The sequence below is a fragment of the Macaca thibetana genome, chromosome 9 (assembly GCF_024542745.1).
Source record: "Macaca thibetana thibetana isolate TM-01 chromosome 9, ASM2454274v1, whole genome shotgun sequence".
In the NCBI taxonomy this organism is placed as follows: Eukaryota; Metazoa; Chordata; class Mammalia; order Primates; family Cercopithecidae; genus Macaca; species Macaca thibetana.
The window spans coordinates 65,578,224-65,597,818 of NC_065586.1; the positions used below are offsets into that span (position 1 = coordinate 65,578,224).

At 37.4% G+C, this 19,595-nt stretch overlaps 1 protein-coding gene across 8 annotated transcripts in view; it reads left to right on the forward strand.

Annotated features, from left to right (window-relative positions):
• Positions 1-19,595, forward strand: part of HERC4 (HECT and RLD domain containing E3 ubiquitin protein ligase 4) — a 151,274-nt gene that overhangs the window by 36,381 nt on the left and 95,298 nt on the right. For all 8 annotated transcript variants that reach the window (XM_050804706.1, XM_050804712.1, XM_050804709.1 and 5 more), the window contains 4 exons: positions 3-79; positions 3,988-4,209; positions 5,293-5,384; positions 12,397-12,527. In XM_050804706.1, the coding sequence (XP_050660663.1) occupies positions 3-79; positions 3,988-4,209; positions 5,293-5,384; positions 12,397-12,527 (522 nt within the window). The remainder of the gene's footprint in view (positions 1-2; positions 80-3,987; positions 4,210-5,292; positions 5,385-12,396; positions 12,528-19,595) is intronic.

Consider the following 19,595-nt stretch of genomic DNA (forward strand, 5'->3'; position numbering starts at 1 on the left):
AGAAATATTAAAAGTTTGTCAGATATCCAGATTATACAGGTTGCTTGTGGTTACTATCATTCACTTGCACTTTCTAAAGGTAAGCATTAGTTTTTATTTTATTTTTCTTCAGTTTTATTACTTGGTACTTTTTTTTATTGTGCATATAGTTCTCCAACTTCGTTCATCTTTCTCCAAGATTACCCTGGTTCTTGATTCTTTTTATTTCCATGTAACTTTTAGAATTAACTTGTCAGTCTGTATACACACACACACACACACACACACACACACACACAGAGCTAGGAATTTGATTGGAATTTCATTGTCTCTATAAATCAATTAAGGATATTGAACGTTTCAATTCTAGAACACGGTATATTTGTCCATTTAAGTCTCCCTTTAATTTTTTCCATTAGCATTTTGTTTTACCTGGACAGGTTTTAAACACCTTCGATTAGACTTTCCCCTAGGTATTTGATTTTTTGTTGTGAATGGCATCATTTTTTGTTTATTATGTAGACATGAAATTGATTTTTGTGTCTGTTTATACTGTTAAAAACTCTTCATAGCTGCAACTGGAGAGGATTGCTTCCCCAATCTCATTTAATCTCATAGATGAACTTTCTATGCATAGAAATAAAGAAGGCTAAACATCATATTTATTAGCTTTGTATGCATTCCTCTCTTACCAATTTAACTTACTAGTATTCTAGCTAAGGATTAGAATATGGGCTAGTAAAGAATCTGCCATATGTATGTTTTTTACCATTAAAATAAATAGGTTTGCTGGGTGAGGTGGCTCACGCCTATAATCCTGGCACTTTGGGAGGCCGAGATGGGGGAATCACCTGAGGTCAGGAGTTTGAGACCAGCCTGGCCAACATGGTGAAACCCTCTCTCTACTAAAAATACAAAAAATTAGCCGGCGTGGGTGCACACACCTGTAGTCCCAGCTACTTGGGAGGCTGAGGCAGGAAAATTGCTTGAACCCAGGAGGTGGAGGTTGCAGTGAGCCAAGATCGCGCCACTACACTCCAGCCTGGGTGACACAGTGAGACTCTGTCTCAAAAAAACAAAAAGAAGAAATAGGTTCCATTTGCTCCGTTGTTACTATTTAGTGTTACTATTTAGTGAAGCCTACTACAAATAAAACACTAAGCTAGAATCATGGGGAAGCACCGATAAATTAAGAGACAGGTTTAGGGATCATACAGTCTGGTGAAAGAGACAGATGTCCAAGTAAATAACTGTAGTTTGAGGCAGAAAAAAATATGTATTATTTCTGACAAGGTAAAAGTAAAATACTGTGATGATATAATTGTTTCTAATTGATATAATTGGTAACAGTAAGGAGGAGGGGATTAGTATTTGATGCAAGTCTTTAAAGATTTTTTTTTAAAGTAATAATTGGAGAAATGCTGAGAAGGACAAGGAGAAACGTTGAGTGGCTAAGGGAGTTATGCTAGTGTAAAGGCATAGAGTTAAGAAAGTGGTGTATTTGACATGTAGTTTTATGTGGGTGTTGTGAGAGAATGGGAGACATACTCATACTTCAGTTTAGGCTGAAATAAAAAGAGAAATCTGTTATAAAGGGCCTTAAATGTCATATTAAGGAATTTGGACTTCTGTAGGCAGTTAGGAACATGGAATCTCTGTGTATGCTTTGTTGTTTTGCCAACTCCTCTTTTGATATTTTGGTAGGTGGATCTAACATAAATTTAAACTCAGAGGTTTTACTGAGGACAGTTTCATATTGACCTTTTTTTTTTTTTTTTTTTTTGGCTTACTCAGCTTTATGCTGTAGGCAATATGTTATTCATTTGTTAATTTTTTTTTTTTTTTTTTTTTTGTGATGGAATCTCGCTCTGTCGCCCAGCCTGGAGTGCAGTAGTGCGATCTCGGCTCACTGCAAGCTCCGCCTTCTGGGTTCACGCCATTCTCCTGCCTCAGCCTCCCGAGTAGCTGGGACTACAGGGGCCCACCACCACGCCCTGCTAGTTTTTTGTATTTTTTTTTTTTTTTTAGTAGAGATAGGGTTTCACCATGTTGGTCTCTATCTCCTGACCTTGTGATCCTCCCGCCTTGACCTCCCAAAGTGCTGGGATTACAGGCGTGAGCTACCGTGCCCGGCCACTAAACATTTTTTAGAGCCCTTAGTATGAACTAGGCATACTACAGCATACAGTAATAAGCAGTATACTACTTACTAGCCTTCGTGATATAGTCGTTCAAATAATGATATAGTTACATACTATGGTAAGGGCTATAAAGAAAAACTTTAGGGTATTTAGAACATACAGCAGAGGTACTAGACCTAATCTAGGAGATCAGGGAAGGAAGGCTCCTACTGGGAGAGAGTTGAAATGAACTGGACAAAGATGAGGAGAAGGTTTAGGTAGAGAGAACAGCAAGTGTGTGAGAAGTGGCCATTGGAGAATATAAAGGAAGGCAAGTATGGCTAGAGTATAGCGAGTGAGGGAAGAGACTGATATGAGAAGAGATTGGAAACATAGGTAGATCATACAGCATCTTATAGGCCTGGTTTAAAGTGTTTATCCCAAGAGCAATGAGAAAGCACTGAAATATATTTTTTGGGGTGAGCAATATTATCAAACCTGCATTTTTACAGTATCTCTATACATGTATACAAATGTCTGTTTATATGCACATAGAACATTTTTTGAAGGACTTACCAGTAATTGGTGAGAGTGGTTGTCTCAGGATGGGTGTGGTGGCTCATGCCTGTAATCCTACCACTTTGGGAGGCTGAGGTGGGCGGGTCGCTAGGTCAGGAGTTCAAGACCAGCCTGTCCAACATGGTGAAACTATCTCTGCTAAGAATATTAAAAAAAAATTAGCCAGATGTGGTGGCACATGCCTGTAATCCCAGCTGCTCAGGAGGCTGAGGCAGGAGAATCACTTGAACCTGGGAGATGGAGGTTGCAACAAGCAAAGATTGCACCACTGCACTCCAACCTGGGCGACAGAGCAAGACTCTATCTCAAAAAAAAAAAAAAAAAAAAAAAAAAAGAGTGGCTGTCTCTTGAAAGAGGAACCAGGATTCTGATTTTTTTGGAAGGAAGCTTACTTTTAAGTGTGTACTGTTTTGTAATTTCAATTAAAAAACTCAGTTATTAGTGTATCAGTTATTTAGTGCCAGTTGTTAGTTTAATAAAAGGATGTCTAAAGTTGCAAAATACGATGGCAGTATGGGAGCAAAAGTGACAGGCAGGGGAAGCTATTATAGGAATCAGTTAAGATGGTGAGGAATGGGTCTATTTGCCGTATTTTTCTTTAGAAAGAAAACTGTATATAAATTGGTGATATATGATAGATTGGATATCTGTGAAGTTAAAAAAAAAAAAAGAGAGGAGTATTAAGGAAGACTCCCTAGGTTTATAATTGTAGCTACTAAGTCAGTTATGATGTTATTTACCAAAATGGGGAACACTGGAAAGAGGTCCAGGGAAGTAGGATGGGGGTAATGAACTCAGTTTGGGGTATCCTAAGTTAGAAGTTCCTTTGAAATTTCCAAGTATAGATGACAGGCAAACAATGGGTTATGTGGGTTTTTTCCTCAGGAGAGGTTTGGGCTAGTGATAAAATTTTGAATGTGATCAGCAGATAGTTACTGAAGTTTGAGCTTGAATGAGTACCTCTTGGGAGAAACTACAGAATAAAAATGAGACTTGAGGAATATTAAAAGGAGACTGTTGAGGAGCATAAGGAAATGAGATTACTCCTTGTTATATGACTCACCTGTTCCTCTGTGTAGTCAATCAAACTTAAAGTATACTAATACTGAATGTTCTTCTAGGTAGTAGTATATGTTCATATAAGAAAAATAAGCATAATTGCTAAAAATAATATTTATATTATTTTGATGATAGGAAGAATGTCCCAAAATAATACTCTTCGTATGAAATTTTAAATGAAATGATTATTTTCAAATTAAATTTTTTGCATATAAGAAAAATGGTTAATTTTTCCGTTATTGTTTTACAGCAAGTGAAGTCTTCTGTTGGGGACAGAATAAATATGGCCAATTGGGTTTAGGTACTGACTGTAAAAAGCAAACTTCACCACAGCTGATTAAGTCTTTGCTTGGAATCCCTTTCATGCAAGTTGCAGCAGGAGGAGCCCATAGTTTTGTACTCACCCTTTCTGGAGCTATCTTTGGATGGGGACGCAACAAGTTTGGTCAGCTAGGTCTTAATGATGAAAATGGTAGGTTCTCATTATGTATAGTTTAAGTGTGTTTTTTAAAAGAGATGATCTTTTGAGATAGATCAGTGATTCTTAGTATAAGAGAGAAATGTATGTTCCCTGGTGTAGAGGTGGGGATAAGATGTTATTTAAAAATTCCATTTGATGAATAATGCAGTGGGAAGACACAAAATATCCTTTTTTCATTAAAGAACTATAAAAAGTATATCTGGACAACATCTTTAGTATTGGATGTTTATTAAAAGACAGTTGAAAAACATTACTTCAAATTGTTAATCCACTGTTGGCCACTGTTAGTGGAAGGAAGCTGTAAAATTATTCTGGGGAAGTAACATGAAGTGTTAATCTTTGAGTTTTTCAAGGAAATATTTAAATGATTTGGATTAAATTAATCTTTGGTTGGGCTTCACTTTTAACATTGATGCTAAAGTCTTAAAAATAAACATTTTGAATTTGAAAAAATTAAAATTGAAACAAGTTGGGATCTTGGAACTTAATTTTCATGATTACATTGAGTTGAATGCCAGTATTTGACTTACAAAAGCTAATTTCTTATAGTTCAATATAATTGTAATGACTGAAATGGACAAAAGTGAGTTATTAATCTGATAACTATTAGTAATGACAAACAGAAAGAATACCTTGTTTTTCCTAAGAAGAATATGTCATATTAGGATATCATGTATCTTTTCTGCTACAAAACAGCCTAAAGTACATTTTTTTTTCCAGGCTTTTAAGTAGGCTCCTGTTGGTATAACTATCATGAAGTGAATATAAAGAATGATGTGTATATGTGGAAAATTAGAAGCAGTTAAATAATTTTGAAATTCCTTGATTGCTGAGTCCTGCGTAGACTGGCATATTGGCTGTTTAGCGCTTAACTCTTTAAGTCCCTCCTTTATCACAATAGTGTGGATAGGCCTGGGAACCCGACTTAGGAAGCTTGTACTACAAAATCATTGAATCATAGTTAAAATTATTTACTCACAACTATCTACTGAGCTTGGGAAGCTGTAGAGGAAACACATCTAGATGAGTTTTAATTTTTAAAATATTATTAACATCTCTTGTTGGAATTTTCAGATAGGTATGTTCCTAATTTACTAAAGTCACTAAGATCTCAGAAAATAGTTTATATTTGTTGTGGAGAAGATCATACTGCTGCACTAACCAAGGTATTGTACTTTTAAAACTTCTTTATTATTGCTCATCATGGTTCTTTCATAATTAATGAATGTTCTCATGATATTTTCTCAAGTTTTAACTTGAGTATTATTGGTATTTCAAACATAATTTATCTGGGAAAAAAGACTTAGATTATTCTTGAAAATAATTTACCTAATTTTTCAACTTTATGTTATAAAATGTGAATTGATACACTATTATATGTAATGATAGTATATTGCTGAATTTCTCAGCTTTATATGAAATACTGCTTAAGTCATACTTTGAATAAAATTATTCCATTTTAGTTCATTAGGCTTGCCATGATACATGTATCAAACCCATTTATATTGTGTAGCTCAGCCTAATTTGAATGTAGTTTCCATTTGGCTTATAAATACTTCATACAAGCAATAGAGGAGATGAATCTGTCTGTTATTCATAGGCCAAGTATTGTGCAAGCAGTTATAGTGAGCTTTGATCAGAGTTTTATCAATGGCTGTAACTCTGACCTCTCACTGTCTTGGGTATGTGCCAATTAAGTATCAGTACTGTTTAGTTCTCGAGTGACTAGAAGTTAGATGAAAATGAAAGCATTCAATTAACCTTTACCAGAGGATTATTTATTGCAGTCATGTTAATGTAAAGGAATTTGCAAGTTTTTCATTGGTCAAGTTAGAAACTGGTTAAACTTCTTTATCTGTTTTGGTCTTACATAGTATATAAAATTGGTAAAAAGACATTAATGTCTAGGCATGGTGGCTCATGCCTGTAATCCCAGCGCTTCGGGAGGTTGAGGCAGGTGGGTCACCTGTGGTCAGGAGTTCAAGACCAGCCTGGCCAACTTGGTGAAGCCCTGTCTCTACTAAAAATGCGAAAGTTAGCTAGGCATAGCGGCAGGCACCTATAATCCTTGCTACTCGGGAGGCTGAGGCAGGAGAATCAGTTGCACCCAGGAGGTGGAGTTTGCAGTGAGCTGAGATCACACCACAGCACTGCAGCCTGGGAGATAGAGTGAGACCTTATTTCAAAAAAAAAGAGGCATTAACTTCTAATCAGGCTTTAAAATTCTGCATTATATTTCTACTTGGGAATTTTAGCAGGACAAGAATTATTCTTCATTATTGTCAAATATAATGAACTCAAGGCACTTTAAAAAATACAATGACCAATTATGAAAGTTAAAGTATTTTGTATTACTTGCCTTTATTAAGGAAGGAATATTATACCTGCCAATCTTATTATTAGGTTGGTGCAAAAGTAATTTCGTTTTTTTGCCATTAATGGTAAAAACCACAATTACTTTTGCACCAACCTAATATCATATTTTATTGATTTTGGCGTTCAGATTACAAATGTAATCACTGAAGTCTTATTTATTCCTGTTGGCAAGTCTTACATTTTACTTGTCCTTTTTTGTTATTGGTATTTGGAAGAAATTTATCAAAATATAAAAAATACCATGTGTGATATAATTCCAAAAACTTAATTTTATGGCAGAAAGGCTAACAATGTTAATGCTTTTCAGATTCAGCCTTTCAGATAACCATTCATCCTAATGTTCTAGGATAAGTAACTTTTTGTGTCTATTTAGTTTTAAGAAATGCTAATTCTGTTACTCTTTTGTATTCCTCTGTCAGAAGATAGTAGCTAGTGACATTTGTTTATTGGAATTTTGGGTGTATATTATTTTTAACAAAATTAGATAGTTGTAAATATCCCCAAAATAAAATACTTTATTTTCCCTAGATTTAAGTTAAAATACATGTTCTGTATCCATATGTCTTGCTTTTCTGGAAGAATTTCTTGGAAATAGTAAATAGATTAAGATTGCTTTATGAAATAGTCTTCTGTACAAAACCTACAGTAGGAAAACTGCATTAGGAAAGATTTTAAAACTAACTTTTAAAAACAGAATAAATGGAAAGACATGCCATGTTTATAGATATGAGGATACTTCCATAAAGATGTCACATTTTTTTTCAAGTTTATTTGCAGATGTATTATGTAAGTCACATACAAATACACATTTTGATTTAGCAGACCCACTTTTAGGAATCTACCCCAAAGATTTGAAATTATGTATGCACAAGACCATTTATTGTAGCATTTTAATAGCAAAAGACTAGGAGAGATCCAAATGTCCATGAGTTAAATTGTAGTACATCCCTGTAACGAAGTACAGTGAAGTGTAAAACAGAATGAGATACTTATGCTGTGGAATGATTTCTATGATATATTGCTAAGTGAAAAGAGCAAGGCGTATGGAACAGCTGTCTTTTTGTAAGAAAGGGACCGAAATATGAACATACATCATATACCATGTATGTTTGTTTGTTTTTGTTTTTGTTTTTGAACAAAAACTCTGTCTCCCAGGCTGGGGTACAGTGGTATGATCTTGGCTCACTGTAACCTCGACCCCCCGGGTTCAAGTGATTCTCATGCTTCAGCCTCCCAAGTAGCTGGGATTATAGGCATGTGCCATCACACGTGGCTATTTTTTGTATTTTTTTTTAGAGACGTGGTTTCATCATGTTTGCTAGGCTGGTCTTGAACTCCTGACCTTAAGTGATCCACCTGCCTTTGCCTCCCGGAGTGCTGGGATTACAGGTGTGAGCCACTGCACCTGGCCATGTATGTTTTTAAAAACACAATAATTTAAAATTAATAGGCAGAACAAATGTGCCTTGCCTTATAATTTTTTACTTTGGAATCTAGAAACTGTTACATGTAATTAAAAAGCAAAATTATGGCTTGGTGCAGTGGCTTACACCTGTAATCCCAGTGCTTTGGGAGGCCGAGACAGGTGGATCACGAGGTCAGGAGTTCGAGACCATCCTGGCCAACGTGGTGAAACCCTGTCTCTACTAAAAATACAAAAAATTAGGTGGGCGTGGTGGCGGATACCTGTAATCCCAGATACTCAGGAGGCTGAGGCAGGAGAATCGCTTGAACCTGGGAGGCGGAGGTTGCAGTGAGCCGAGACAGTGCCACTGTACTCCAGCCTAGGCAACCGTCTCAAAAAAAAAAAAAAAAAAAGGCAAAGTTTTATATATATATGTAAAAATTATATGTAAATTATATACATATTAGTCCTTAAAAATGGAAAACTAACAAGTTGGTGACACAACTACACAAGAAAGAATTATTTTAGGTGATTTTAAAATACAGCATTTTGCTGTACGTCACTGGGGGAAATACGCTAAGGATAAACTGAATCCACAAAGAAATCTTAAACTGCATTCTTTTCCTTTTTTTTTTTTTCTTCTTTTTTTTTGAGACAGAGCCTCACTCTGTCACCCAGTCTAGAATACAATGGTGCGATCTTGGCCCACTGTAGCCTCCACCTCTTGGGTTCAAGTGATTCTCCTGCCTCAACCTCCTGAGTACCTGGGACTACAGGCATGCGTCACCACGCCCAGCTAATTTTCTGTATTTTTAGCAGAGATGGGGTTTCACCATGTTGGCTAGACTGGTCTCGAACTCCTGACCTCAAGAAATCCACCCACCTTGGCCTCCCAAAATGCTAGGATTACAGGCGTGAGCCACTGTGCCTGGCCCTTAAACTGCATTCTGTAACTTTTTTTTTCCCTGAGATGGGGGTCTCACTCTGTTGCTCAAGTTGGAGTGCAGTGGCACAGTCATAGTGCACTGAAGCTATGACCAAATTCTTGGGCTCAAGCAGTCCTTCCACCTCAGTCTCCTGAGTAGCTAGAACTACAGGCATGCGCCACTGTGCCTGGCTGATTTTTTATTTTATTTTATTTTTTGTAGAGATGGTGTCTCGCTTTGTTGCCTAGGCTGGTCTGGTACTCCTGGTTTCAAGTGAGCCTCCCACCTCAGCCTCCCAAAATGCTGGGATTACAAGTGTGCATTCTGTAGTCTTACTGTTAGAAGTAAATTTGCTATTATCTTTTTTCCAATATGTTACATATACATAGGAGAAAGCAAAGAAGTAGTTATTTTACTGTGTTATAAACTATGATTTTCAACTTAAGAGAAAAGAGATAGGTGTAAAACTATAGGAATTAAGTTAAAACCTTGTGATCTTTACTTTGAATTGCAAGTGCTAGTATGAACTCTTTATTTTTCTCCAAGAATATGCTTTTTGTTTTGTTTTTGTTTTTGTTTTGCCATAACCACTGAAAGGTCCTAGAAGTAATGAACCATGTATAATCTGGACACAATGATAATCCCTTGATTGTTATAGATTCTCCACTAAAAGGAACCAGGGCTTCTTAGAAAAGAGTCTGATCCCATGTCTGGGACAAAAAATATGTATAAGAACACTTTTGGGCATTTTGTGTTATAAAAAAACAAAGATTACTGTGGTCCTGTCAGAAGAACAACCTGAAGGAGCTTTCACTGGATATGGAGAAGAAATAATGACTGCAAAAAATGGAAAACATCAGATCTATAAAAAAAATTCATGAGTTTGTAATGATCTTCTCTTCCCGCAAATCAATATAAGCAAAACTTACTGCTTACCTTGGGAAGTTGCTAGGACAACACTCATTTTTTTTTTTAACTGGTCAATAATGGGAAAGAATCAAGTATTCTGCCTTTCATTTGCAATTTGCATTTTAGGTAATTTAATAGTTAATGAGTCAAATTATTTATAGAAGAATTTCAGTTCATAACTGTAGGAAAAATAATAAAACTAGAAAAATCACCATTTTAGACTCCCTGATGAAATAATGGATCCAGGCAAAGACCATTAAGCCTAATGGGGATGTATCAGGCTGACATTCTTTGACTTATTTTTATTTTATATATATATATATATATTTTTTTTTTTTTTTAAATTGAGATGGCATCTCACTGTGTTGCCAAGGCTGGAGTGCAGTGGTGTGATCTTGGCTCACTGCAGGCCTCCGTCTCCTAGGTTCAAGTGATTCTTCTGCCTCAGCCTCCCGAGTAGCTGGGATTACAGGCGCACACCACTATGCCCAGCTAATTTTTGTATTTTTAGTAGAGACGAAGTCTCGGCATGTTGGCCAGGCTAGTCTCAATCTCCTGACCTCAAATGATCCGCCCGCCTCAGCCTCCCAAAGTGCTGGGATTATAGGCGTGAGCCACCGTGCCCCACCTGACTTACTTATTTTTAACTTCACTAACAAAGCAGACATATGCTTTGTGACATGATGCAATAAAATAATCAGGAAGATTTAAACATGGCTATTGATTTTGTGAATGTGATAATAGTATTACGGTTATATACATTTATCTCTTAGAGATATATGCTGTTGAAGATACATACACATTTGTGGGTGAAATGATATGATGACCACAGTTTGCTTTAAAGTACTCAAGTGTTTTTTGTTTTCTTTGAAAATACCCCCAAAAGGGAAAGGAAGACACCAGTGAAACAAAATAACCAACCTTTTGCCAGTTATTGAAACTGAGTGATGGTTATTTACTATATTTTCTCTTTACCTTTGTGTATTTGCTTGAAATTTTCTATGATAAAACAAGAAAAATGAATGTTCTTATATAACAGTATGTAATAATGCTATTAAATGATGAAAGCAGGATATAAAGTTGCATATATAGCTACAACTATGAAGAAAAGCAGTTGAACTGAAGAATACTAATTGTGATTGTGTTATCACAGATTTTTTTCCAATACAGAACTTCTAATTTAGTTATATGTTATATGTTTTTTTGTTTGTTTGTTTGTTTTGTGACAGAGTCTTGGTTTGTCGCCCAGGTTGCAGTTGAGTGGCATGATCTCGGCCCATGGCAACCTGCGCCTCCTGGGTTCAAGCGATCCTTCTGCCTCAGCGTCCAAAGTAGATGGAACTACAGGCGCCCACCACCACGCCTAACTAATTTTTTTTTTTTTTTGAGATGGAGTCTTTCTCTGTTGCCCAGGCTGGAGTGCAGTGGCGTAATCTTGGCTCACTGCAAACTCTGCCTCCTGGGTACAAGCAATTCTCCTGCCTCAGCCTCCCAAGTAGCTGGGACTCCAGGTCCGTGCCACCATGCCTGGCTAACTTTTTGTATTTTTAGCAGCGACGGGGTTTCACCTTGTTAGCCAGAATGGTCTCGATCTCCTGACCTCATGATCTGCCTGCCTCGGCCTCCCAAAGTACTGGGATTACAGGTGTGAGCCACCACGCCTGGCCCTAATTTTTGTATTTTTAGTAGAGACAGGGTTTTGCCATGTTGGCCAGGCTAGTCTCAAACTCTTGACCTCAAGTGACCTCAAGTGATCCGCTTTAGTTAAATGTTTTTATGAGGAGTTTTTTTTTTAAATGACATCTGTATATTGTAGTAACTGTATGCTAAAAATTGCTATAAGGCCACGCACGGTGGCTCATGCCTATAATCTCAGCACTTCGGGAGGCCAAGGCAAGAGGATCGCTTGAGCCCAGGAGTTCGAGAACAGCCTGGGCAACACAGGAAAACCCCATCTCTACAAAAAAGTAAAAAAATAGTCAGACTTGGTGGTGCATGCCTGTACTCCCAGCTACTTAGGAGGCTGAGGTGGGAGGATCACCTGACTCCAAGAGGTTGAGGCTGCAGTGAGTTGTGATTATGCCACTGCACTCAAGCCTGGGTGATAGAGCAAGACCCTGTCTGAAAAAATAAATAAGTAAATAAAAATTGCTATATTTATGCACTCTGGTTACATGTACTCTTTTTGCAGCGCATCTATGTAAGGCAGTAACTACCTTGAAAAGTGAAGATACCATTTTTAGGTTTTGTGAAGTTTTGTATATGTACTTGGAATCCAGCAAGACAGTATAATGATAATGAAAGGCAATGCAAATAAATAATTATTTGTATCTCTTCAGTGTCTACTTTAAATATTTTATAATGGTGAAAACATCATTACCTGGAATTCTCATAGTTGTATGACATTTTACTTTGAAAGAGCCATCTATCTGTTAAATTATGAAGACAGTTCTTAGAAGAGAAAAACCTGAGTTTATATTAAAGATTTGGACTTATTTTTCTGGAGATCAGTTATTTTCTTTATTATGCCTTCTAATGATAAGGGGTTTTGTCTTTTTTTAGGAAGGTGGAGTGTTTACTTTTGGAGCTGGAGGGTATGGTCAGTTGGGCCATAATTCTACCAGTCATGAAATAAACCCAAGGAAAGTTTTTGAACTTATGGGAAGCATTGTCACTCAGATTGCTTGTGGACGGTAAGGTGTTATATAAAAGAGCATTCTGGTCTCTAAACTGCAGTTGTTTAGGGATTGCTTATTGAATTGTTTCAGGGATCCTAATAATCTGAGGAAACACGTTCTCCCTCCAAATACCTATTTTGCCACTGAGGAGTCATAGTAACAGGAGAAACATCTTTTTTACTGTTATTTTATTTATCTTTACTTGAACAGATTTAGCTGAGGCAAGATGTTAATAAGGTATATGTAATATTATATTTATTGTATTTGATATTGCACTCGAAAGGCTTCTTTCTTTCTTTCTGTTTTCCACGTTTTTTTCTTTTCTTTTCTTTTTTGGGTGATAGAGTCTTGCTATGTCACCCAGGCTGGAGGGCAGTGCCACAATTGTGGCTTATTGCAGCCTCAACCTCCTATGCTCAAGTGATCCTCTTGCCTCAGCCTTTTGAGTGACTGGGACTACAGGAATGCACTACCATGCCCAGCTAATTTTATTTTTTTAATTTTTAGAAGCAACAAGGTCTCATTATGTTGCCCAGGCTTACCTTTTTTCCTTAAAGGGTGAGGAGATTGACCAGTTAATTAAGACAGAATTAATGTGATGAAAGTTTGATTGGTATAATTAAACCAATTATTTCCTAATTCTCCTTATTCTGAGTTCTTGGGAGTAAACAGAAGAGTCTTTGGCATTGAGCTTCATCTATTGATTCTTAGGTCTTGGGAATAAATAGAGGAGTCTTTGAGTTGAACTTCATCTTTGGGGGAACTAAATTGAGCATACTCCCAAGTAACAAAATGTACCTTTTTTGACCACTTAATTTAATTTTGATCAGCTTGCTTAATGTTTTTCTACCTTGTATGCATATCTATACAATAGTTTAGTTTTATCAACTGTTAGCTTCAAATGCATGTAATCACACTGTAAGTATTCTTTGGTGATTCTTTTTTTCCTCTTTAATGGTATCCTGTAGTTCCCCTAGGCTCTCTACATTTTTTTAAGATCTCTTTCTGTTCCACAGACTCAATAATTTCAATTGTCCTATCTTTATATTTGCTGATTTTTCTTCTGCTTTCTGAAATCTGCCTTCAGATCTCTTTAGTGTTTTTTTTATTTCAGATATTGTACTTTCCAACTCCAGAATTTTTTTTTTTAGTTTTTCTTTTTGATTCGTATTTCCATTTTGTTCATAATTTTTTTTTCTTTTTACACGTCTTACTCTAGTTATTTGAGCATCTTTAGGATGTTTGATTTAGTCTTTGTTTTTTAGGTCTGCCATTTGACCTTTCTCAGGGGTAGTTTCTATTGTTGGTTTATATTTTCTTTGAATGGGCCACCCTTGCCTGCTACTTACTACATAGTAACAGGAGAAACATCTTTTCTCCTTGTGATGTTTTTTGAAAACTGGATATTTAACTCTAGTAATGTGGTAACTGGAAATCAGATTCTCCCCCTTCGCCAGAGTTTGCTGATTTCTGGTTTTTTGATTATTGTAGGCTGTCTCTGTGTCAGGAGTTACCCTGAGGTATAAAAATGAGGTCTTTGCAGATCTTTTCTTAGCCTCTACCTTTCCCTGCTAATGCACAGTGACTTTCTAAATTCACCCATAAATGTGGTTGCTTTTTAATGTTCTAGACCTTAAATGCCTGGTTCCCCAAAGAAATAAAGAAAAAAATGAAAGGTGGGGGCGAAAGGAGAGTGGAAGAAAGAAAGAGAAAGGCATCAGCCCTTTGAATTCCTTGGAAGTCTCTTTAGCCAGAATGGGAGAGTGTACAACAGTGATTGCCTGCCTTTCTGCACCTTGACGATCAGAAGCACCAATTAGTGATCAGGGCACCAGTTCCTAAAAGGGACAAAGTCCTTTTTGCCCACCCTGGCTTCTACAAGTTGCATACAAGCTGCTCCTGAAACCTGTTCATGGCTCCCTTACACAGGAGTAAGGAATGGGTAACTGCTACCATGCTATGATCTGAAATTGAAATTAACCAGAGTTTGCCATCCACCTCTTCTCTTGGAAATAACAAACCTGTGCACAGACTCCAGAGTTGCAAAATGGTTCTGTAGGACAGATTCTGCCATTGTAATTGTTGTCCAGGTGGGAAACAGATTCTTGGTGCTTCTTATTCCACGATTTTCCAAGAATCCCCTTGTCTAGCTCCATTTTTGAAAATCCTTCACCCTCCTACTTTATGGTGTCACTGTTGCCATAAGTTGGTATATGTACATGGATCTCTTTCTATGATCTCTACTTTTTCAGTCTATATGCCTGCACCTGTGCCACTTAAACACTATATAGACACCATAATAACTTCTTCTATTTGGGGTAAAGTGACTCTTCGTTATTCTTCTGTTCTTTAAGAATGCTTTGGCTGGATTGGGTGCGGTGGCTCACGCCTGTAATTCCAGCACTTTGGGAGGCTGAGGCGGGTGGATCACCTGAGGTCGGGAGTTCGAGACCAGCCTGACCAACATGGTGAAACACAGTCTCTACTAAAAATACAAAATTAGCCGAGTGTGTTGGCACATGCCTGTAATCCCAGCTACTCAAGAGACTGAGGCAGGAGAATCGCTGGAACCCGGGAGGCGGAGGTTGCAGTGAGCCAAGATCGCGCCATTGCGCTCCAGCCTGGGCAACAAGAGCAAAACTCCGTCTCAAAAAGAAAATAAATAAAGAATGCTTTGGCTGATGATGACCTTTATTACTTTCATATAAATTTTCGCATAGGTCTGTCAAGTTCTCTCAAAGAAAAAAAAAGCCTTGTGGGATTTTGATTGGCAATGCATTGAATCTCTAGGTTAATTTAGGGAAAAGTTGTTGTCTTTATAATATTAACTTTTCTAATAATCAACTTCCAAACTTCTTTAATGTCTTATAATAAAGTGTTTTAAAATTTTCATCATAGAGGTCTTGTATATCTTTTCGCAGGTTCCTAGGTTCGTCTTTAATGGTATTATATTTTTATTTCCACTTTCTGAGGAATCACTGGCATGTAGAAATAGTTGATATTTACATATTGATTTTAAATACAGCCACCTTGCTAAACTCTTAATAAGTTACTCATGTACATAGTCATATCATCTGTGAGTCAATTCAGTTCTGTTTAGTTATTTCTGTTATTTATACTTAATGTGTTTATATAATTGTCTTAATGTGCTGGTTAGGACACCATTATAATGTTTACTGTAAACATGTTTCCTTTCTGCGGGAAAACTTTCAATATTTCACAGTTAAGTATAATGTTTGCTGTAAAGATTTTTGTAGATAACCTCTATCAGACTAAGTAATTTCCCTTTTATTCCTAGTTTTTTTTTATTGTGAATGGATGTTAAGTTTTTAATGTTATTTTTTCTGTATCGAAATGATTTATGATTTTTTTTCCTTTAATCTGTTAATGTGGCATATTGATGGATTTTTTTTCTAGTTCACAGCTTTGTTTTTCTGGAATAACTTCAATTTGGTCAAGTATTATCCTTTTTATTTAGTGCTGGGCTTGATTTGTGAATATTCTGTTTACTATTATTTATATTTCTGTTTGTCAGTGAACTTGATCTATAATTTTTTTCTTATTATTCTTTTCACCAGATTTTATTATGAAGGTTTTCTAGTCTGATAAAATAACATTGAGGAAAGTACTTTTGTTTTCTAATTCTTGGAAATAGAACAGCTTGAAATGTTGGTAGAACTTGTCATTAAAGCCATTCGTGCCTAGCATTTTATTTTTTAGAATTTAAAAAACATTCTTCAATCTATTTAGTGGCTATGAGATAACTTTTATTGTTTCTTGAGTCAGTTATGTGAACGTTAATTTTTTTCTAAGAATTTTTTTTCATTTTGCTTAAGTTTAAACTTATAGACATAGGCCAGGCATGGTGGCTCACGCCTGTAATCCCAGCACTTTGGGAGGCCGAGGCTGGCGGATCACCTGAGGTTAGGGGTTCATGACCAGCTTGGCCAACGTGGTGAAAAAACCCCGTCTCTACTAAAAATAGAAAAATTAGCTGGGCGTGCTGGCACGTACCTATAATCCCAGCTACTGGGGAGGCTTATGAGACAGGAGAATCGCTTGATCCCAGGAGGCGGAAGTTGCAGTGAGCTGAGATCACGCCACTGCACTCCAGCCTGGGCAACAGAGCAAAAATACTGTCTCAAAAAATAAATAAACTTATTTACATAAAACTTATAATGTCTGTATTGGTCTCTTGTGCACAAACAACATGTCAGTGACATATAATAGTAAATGTTTATTTCTTACTTTGTGGTTCAGTAAAGTGGTTCATCCTTGGGCCTTGGGCTATCTGGAGCAGCTTTTATTTAGCCTAGAGATTGACTAGGGCAGTTCTGTTTCAGGCTGCCTCTTCACTGGGTGACTTGGTTCAGGCTGTGTTTCAGCTCAGGTGGCTTTGTTACATATCTCATTCTTGGGACTATACCAGAGGAGCAGTGGGCTGCCTCTGGTTATTCTTCTGATGGAGACAAATACACAAGAAGGCAAACTCAACTGTGCATTACATTTCAGGCCTTCTGCTTGCATCACATTAACTGAAATCTCGTTGACCAAAAGCAGACTATATGGCCAAACCTAAAGTTAAGGTATGGGAAATATAATATACAGCCCAACCACCATCAGGCTATAATGGGAATATGAGTGCTTAATACTACAGGGTGATGAATTTATATCATTTTTTTAGGTGACATGTTTTGTTAGTCCTTTGTGAAATATCACAAATGATTTAATGTTATCCAGTTTTGTAATTCTTAATAGCCAAAATGTACATGATTTGAATAGTTATTCTTAGCTCTGTAAACCAGTTCTTTTCAGCAATTTTATTCATGTAACTGTTGGATCTGGGGTAAAATTTCGACTATTGAGTGAGATCTAAGGACTTAACCTAAACAGGAAATGTAAGTAGATATCTGGTATTTTGATCAGTTTGACTTCCAAGTAGTCAGTACTATAAGAAATATGTATTATTGGGCCAGGCGCAGTGAGTGGCTCAAGCCTGTAATCCCAGCACTTTGGGAGGCCAAGGCGGGCAGATCACAAGGTCAAGAGATTGAGACCATTCTGACCAACATGGTGAAACTCCATTTCTACTAAAAATACAAAAATTAGCTGGGCATGGTGACACATGCCTGCAGTCCCAGCTAGTCGGGAGGTTGAGGCAGGAGACTAACTTGAACCCAGGAGGTGGAGGTTGCAGTGAACCGAGATCATGCCAGTGCACTCCAGCCTGGCAAGAGAGTGAGACTCCTTCTCAAAAATAAATAAATAATAAAATTTTAAAGAAAGACATATGTATTATTTCCTTATTCAATAATTGTCAAAAACCTCCTGAACGAAGCAGTCAGGATTACCAAAATGTCAGTGCATCAGTAGATGATCCAAAAGAAAAAAGTTTACATTCTAGTAGTATAATAAAGTGCTTTCGAACTCTTACATCAAATCTAGAGCTTAAGGTAGTTCTGTTCATTCAGTGACTCTGAACCCCGCTTTATACTATAATCACACACATATATATGTACATATATTTTTGAGATATATGTACATATATCTTGCTCTGTTGCCCAGGCTGGAGTGCAGTGGCACAATCTTGGCTCACTGCCACCTCTGCCTCCCAGGTTCAAGCAATCCTCCTGCCTCAGCCTCCTGAGTAGGTGGGACTAGTATTGCAGTAATTTTTAAACTATTAATATGTTCCTTTGAAGATGGCTGCTTCCTGAGGGAGAGTAGTAATCCGGCAGCGTAGCTAACTTGAAAACTCTTTTGAATCAAAACCCCTTTAAAATAACATATGTGAGTTTGCCAGGATGTAAAGAGAACTCCCCCTGGCAAAAACAATAATTATTTAGCTAATAGTTCTTTGTTTTAGTAATTTTGGCCGGGCTTAGCTGGGCTGCTCTCATCTTAGCTGGTTTAGATGATCAGTTGATGATCTGGCTAGGAGCTGGGAGTCTAGGATGGCCTTAGCTGGGGCAGTTTGTCTCTGTTCCAGATTGTAGATCATCCTTTAGCTGCTAACCGTGGTTTATTCTTATGATGGTAGAGCAGAATTCCTAAAGATAGTTAGGGAAAGAGTGTATAAGGCCGCTAGGTTTTGAAGTTGATCTGTTTAGTGACATGAGCTAATTAATACATTACCCAGATTGGCAAGTTCTTTCAGGGTAGCTCCAAAGTCAATTTAAACTAACAGCTTTGGTTTTCCAATTTCTTTGTTTTTGCCAGCCGTTTTTCCCAGCAACACTGGAAATCTCTTTCTCCATGTCTTAAATCCAAGTCCTAATCTATAGCTTGCTTTGGCCAGCAGAAACGACAGTGTCTGCGTTCTGAGCCTATGCCAAAGCAAGCTATAGATTAGGACTTGGAATTCTGCTTTACCATTATAAGAATAAACCACTGGGAGGCCGGGCGCGGTGGCTCACGCCTGTAATCCCAGCACTTTGGGAGGCCGAGATGGGTGGATCACGAGGTCAGGAGATCGAGACCATCCTGGCTAACACGGTGAAACCCCGTCTCTACTAAAAATGCATTAAAAAAAATTAGCCGGGCGCAGTGGCGGGTGCCTGTAGTCCCAGCTACACGGGAGGCTGAGGCAGGAGAATGGTGTGAACCCGGGAAGCGGAGCTTGCAGTGAGTGGACATCACGCCACTGCACTCCAGCTTGGGCGACAGAGCAAGACTCCGTCTCAAAAAAAAAAAAAAAAAAAAAAAAGAATAAACCACTGCAATGGTCATATTGCATAAGATATGGGTATGGGGAGAGGGATAATTTCAGCCACTTTTGTGAACAGTATGCCACAAATGGCAAAGAGTAGTTTAGGGCAAGAGATGAGATCTAAGACCTGATAGAAACAAGGGTGAGACCTGGAGATGCCATGTCCTCTCAATAAAACCATCTCTTGGATAGGGTACACAATGAAATACTTCCGTGCTTGCATAAGGAGGCTTTTTCTGAGGAGTTGGATAGGTTTACTGAGAGTGGATTGGTGGGCCATCCTTAGCAGTTCTGTGATTTCTTAGGTTTTCTTTCACTATTGTGCCTCCAGAGGAGTTTTGGTGCATACATACAGAGATTATTTTCCTCAGAAG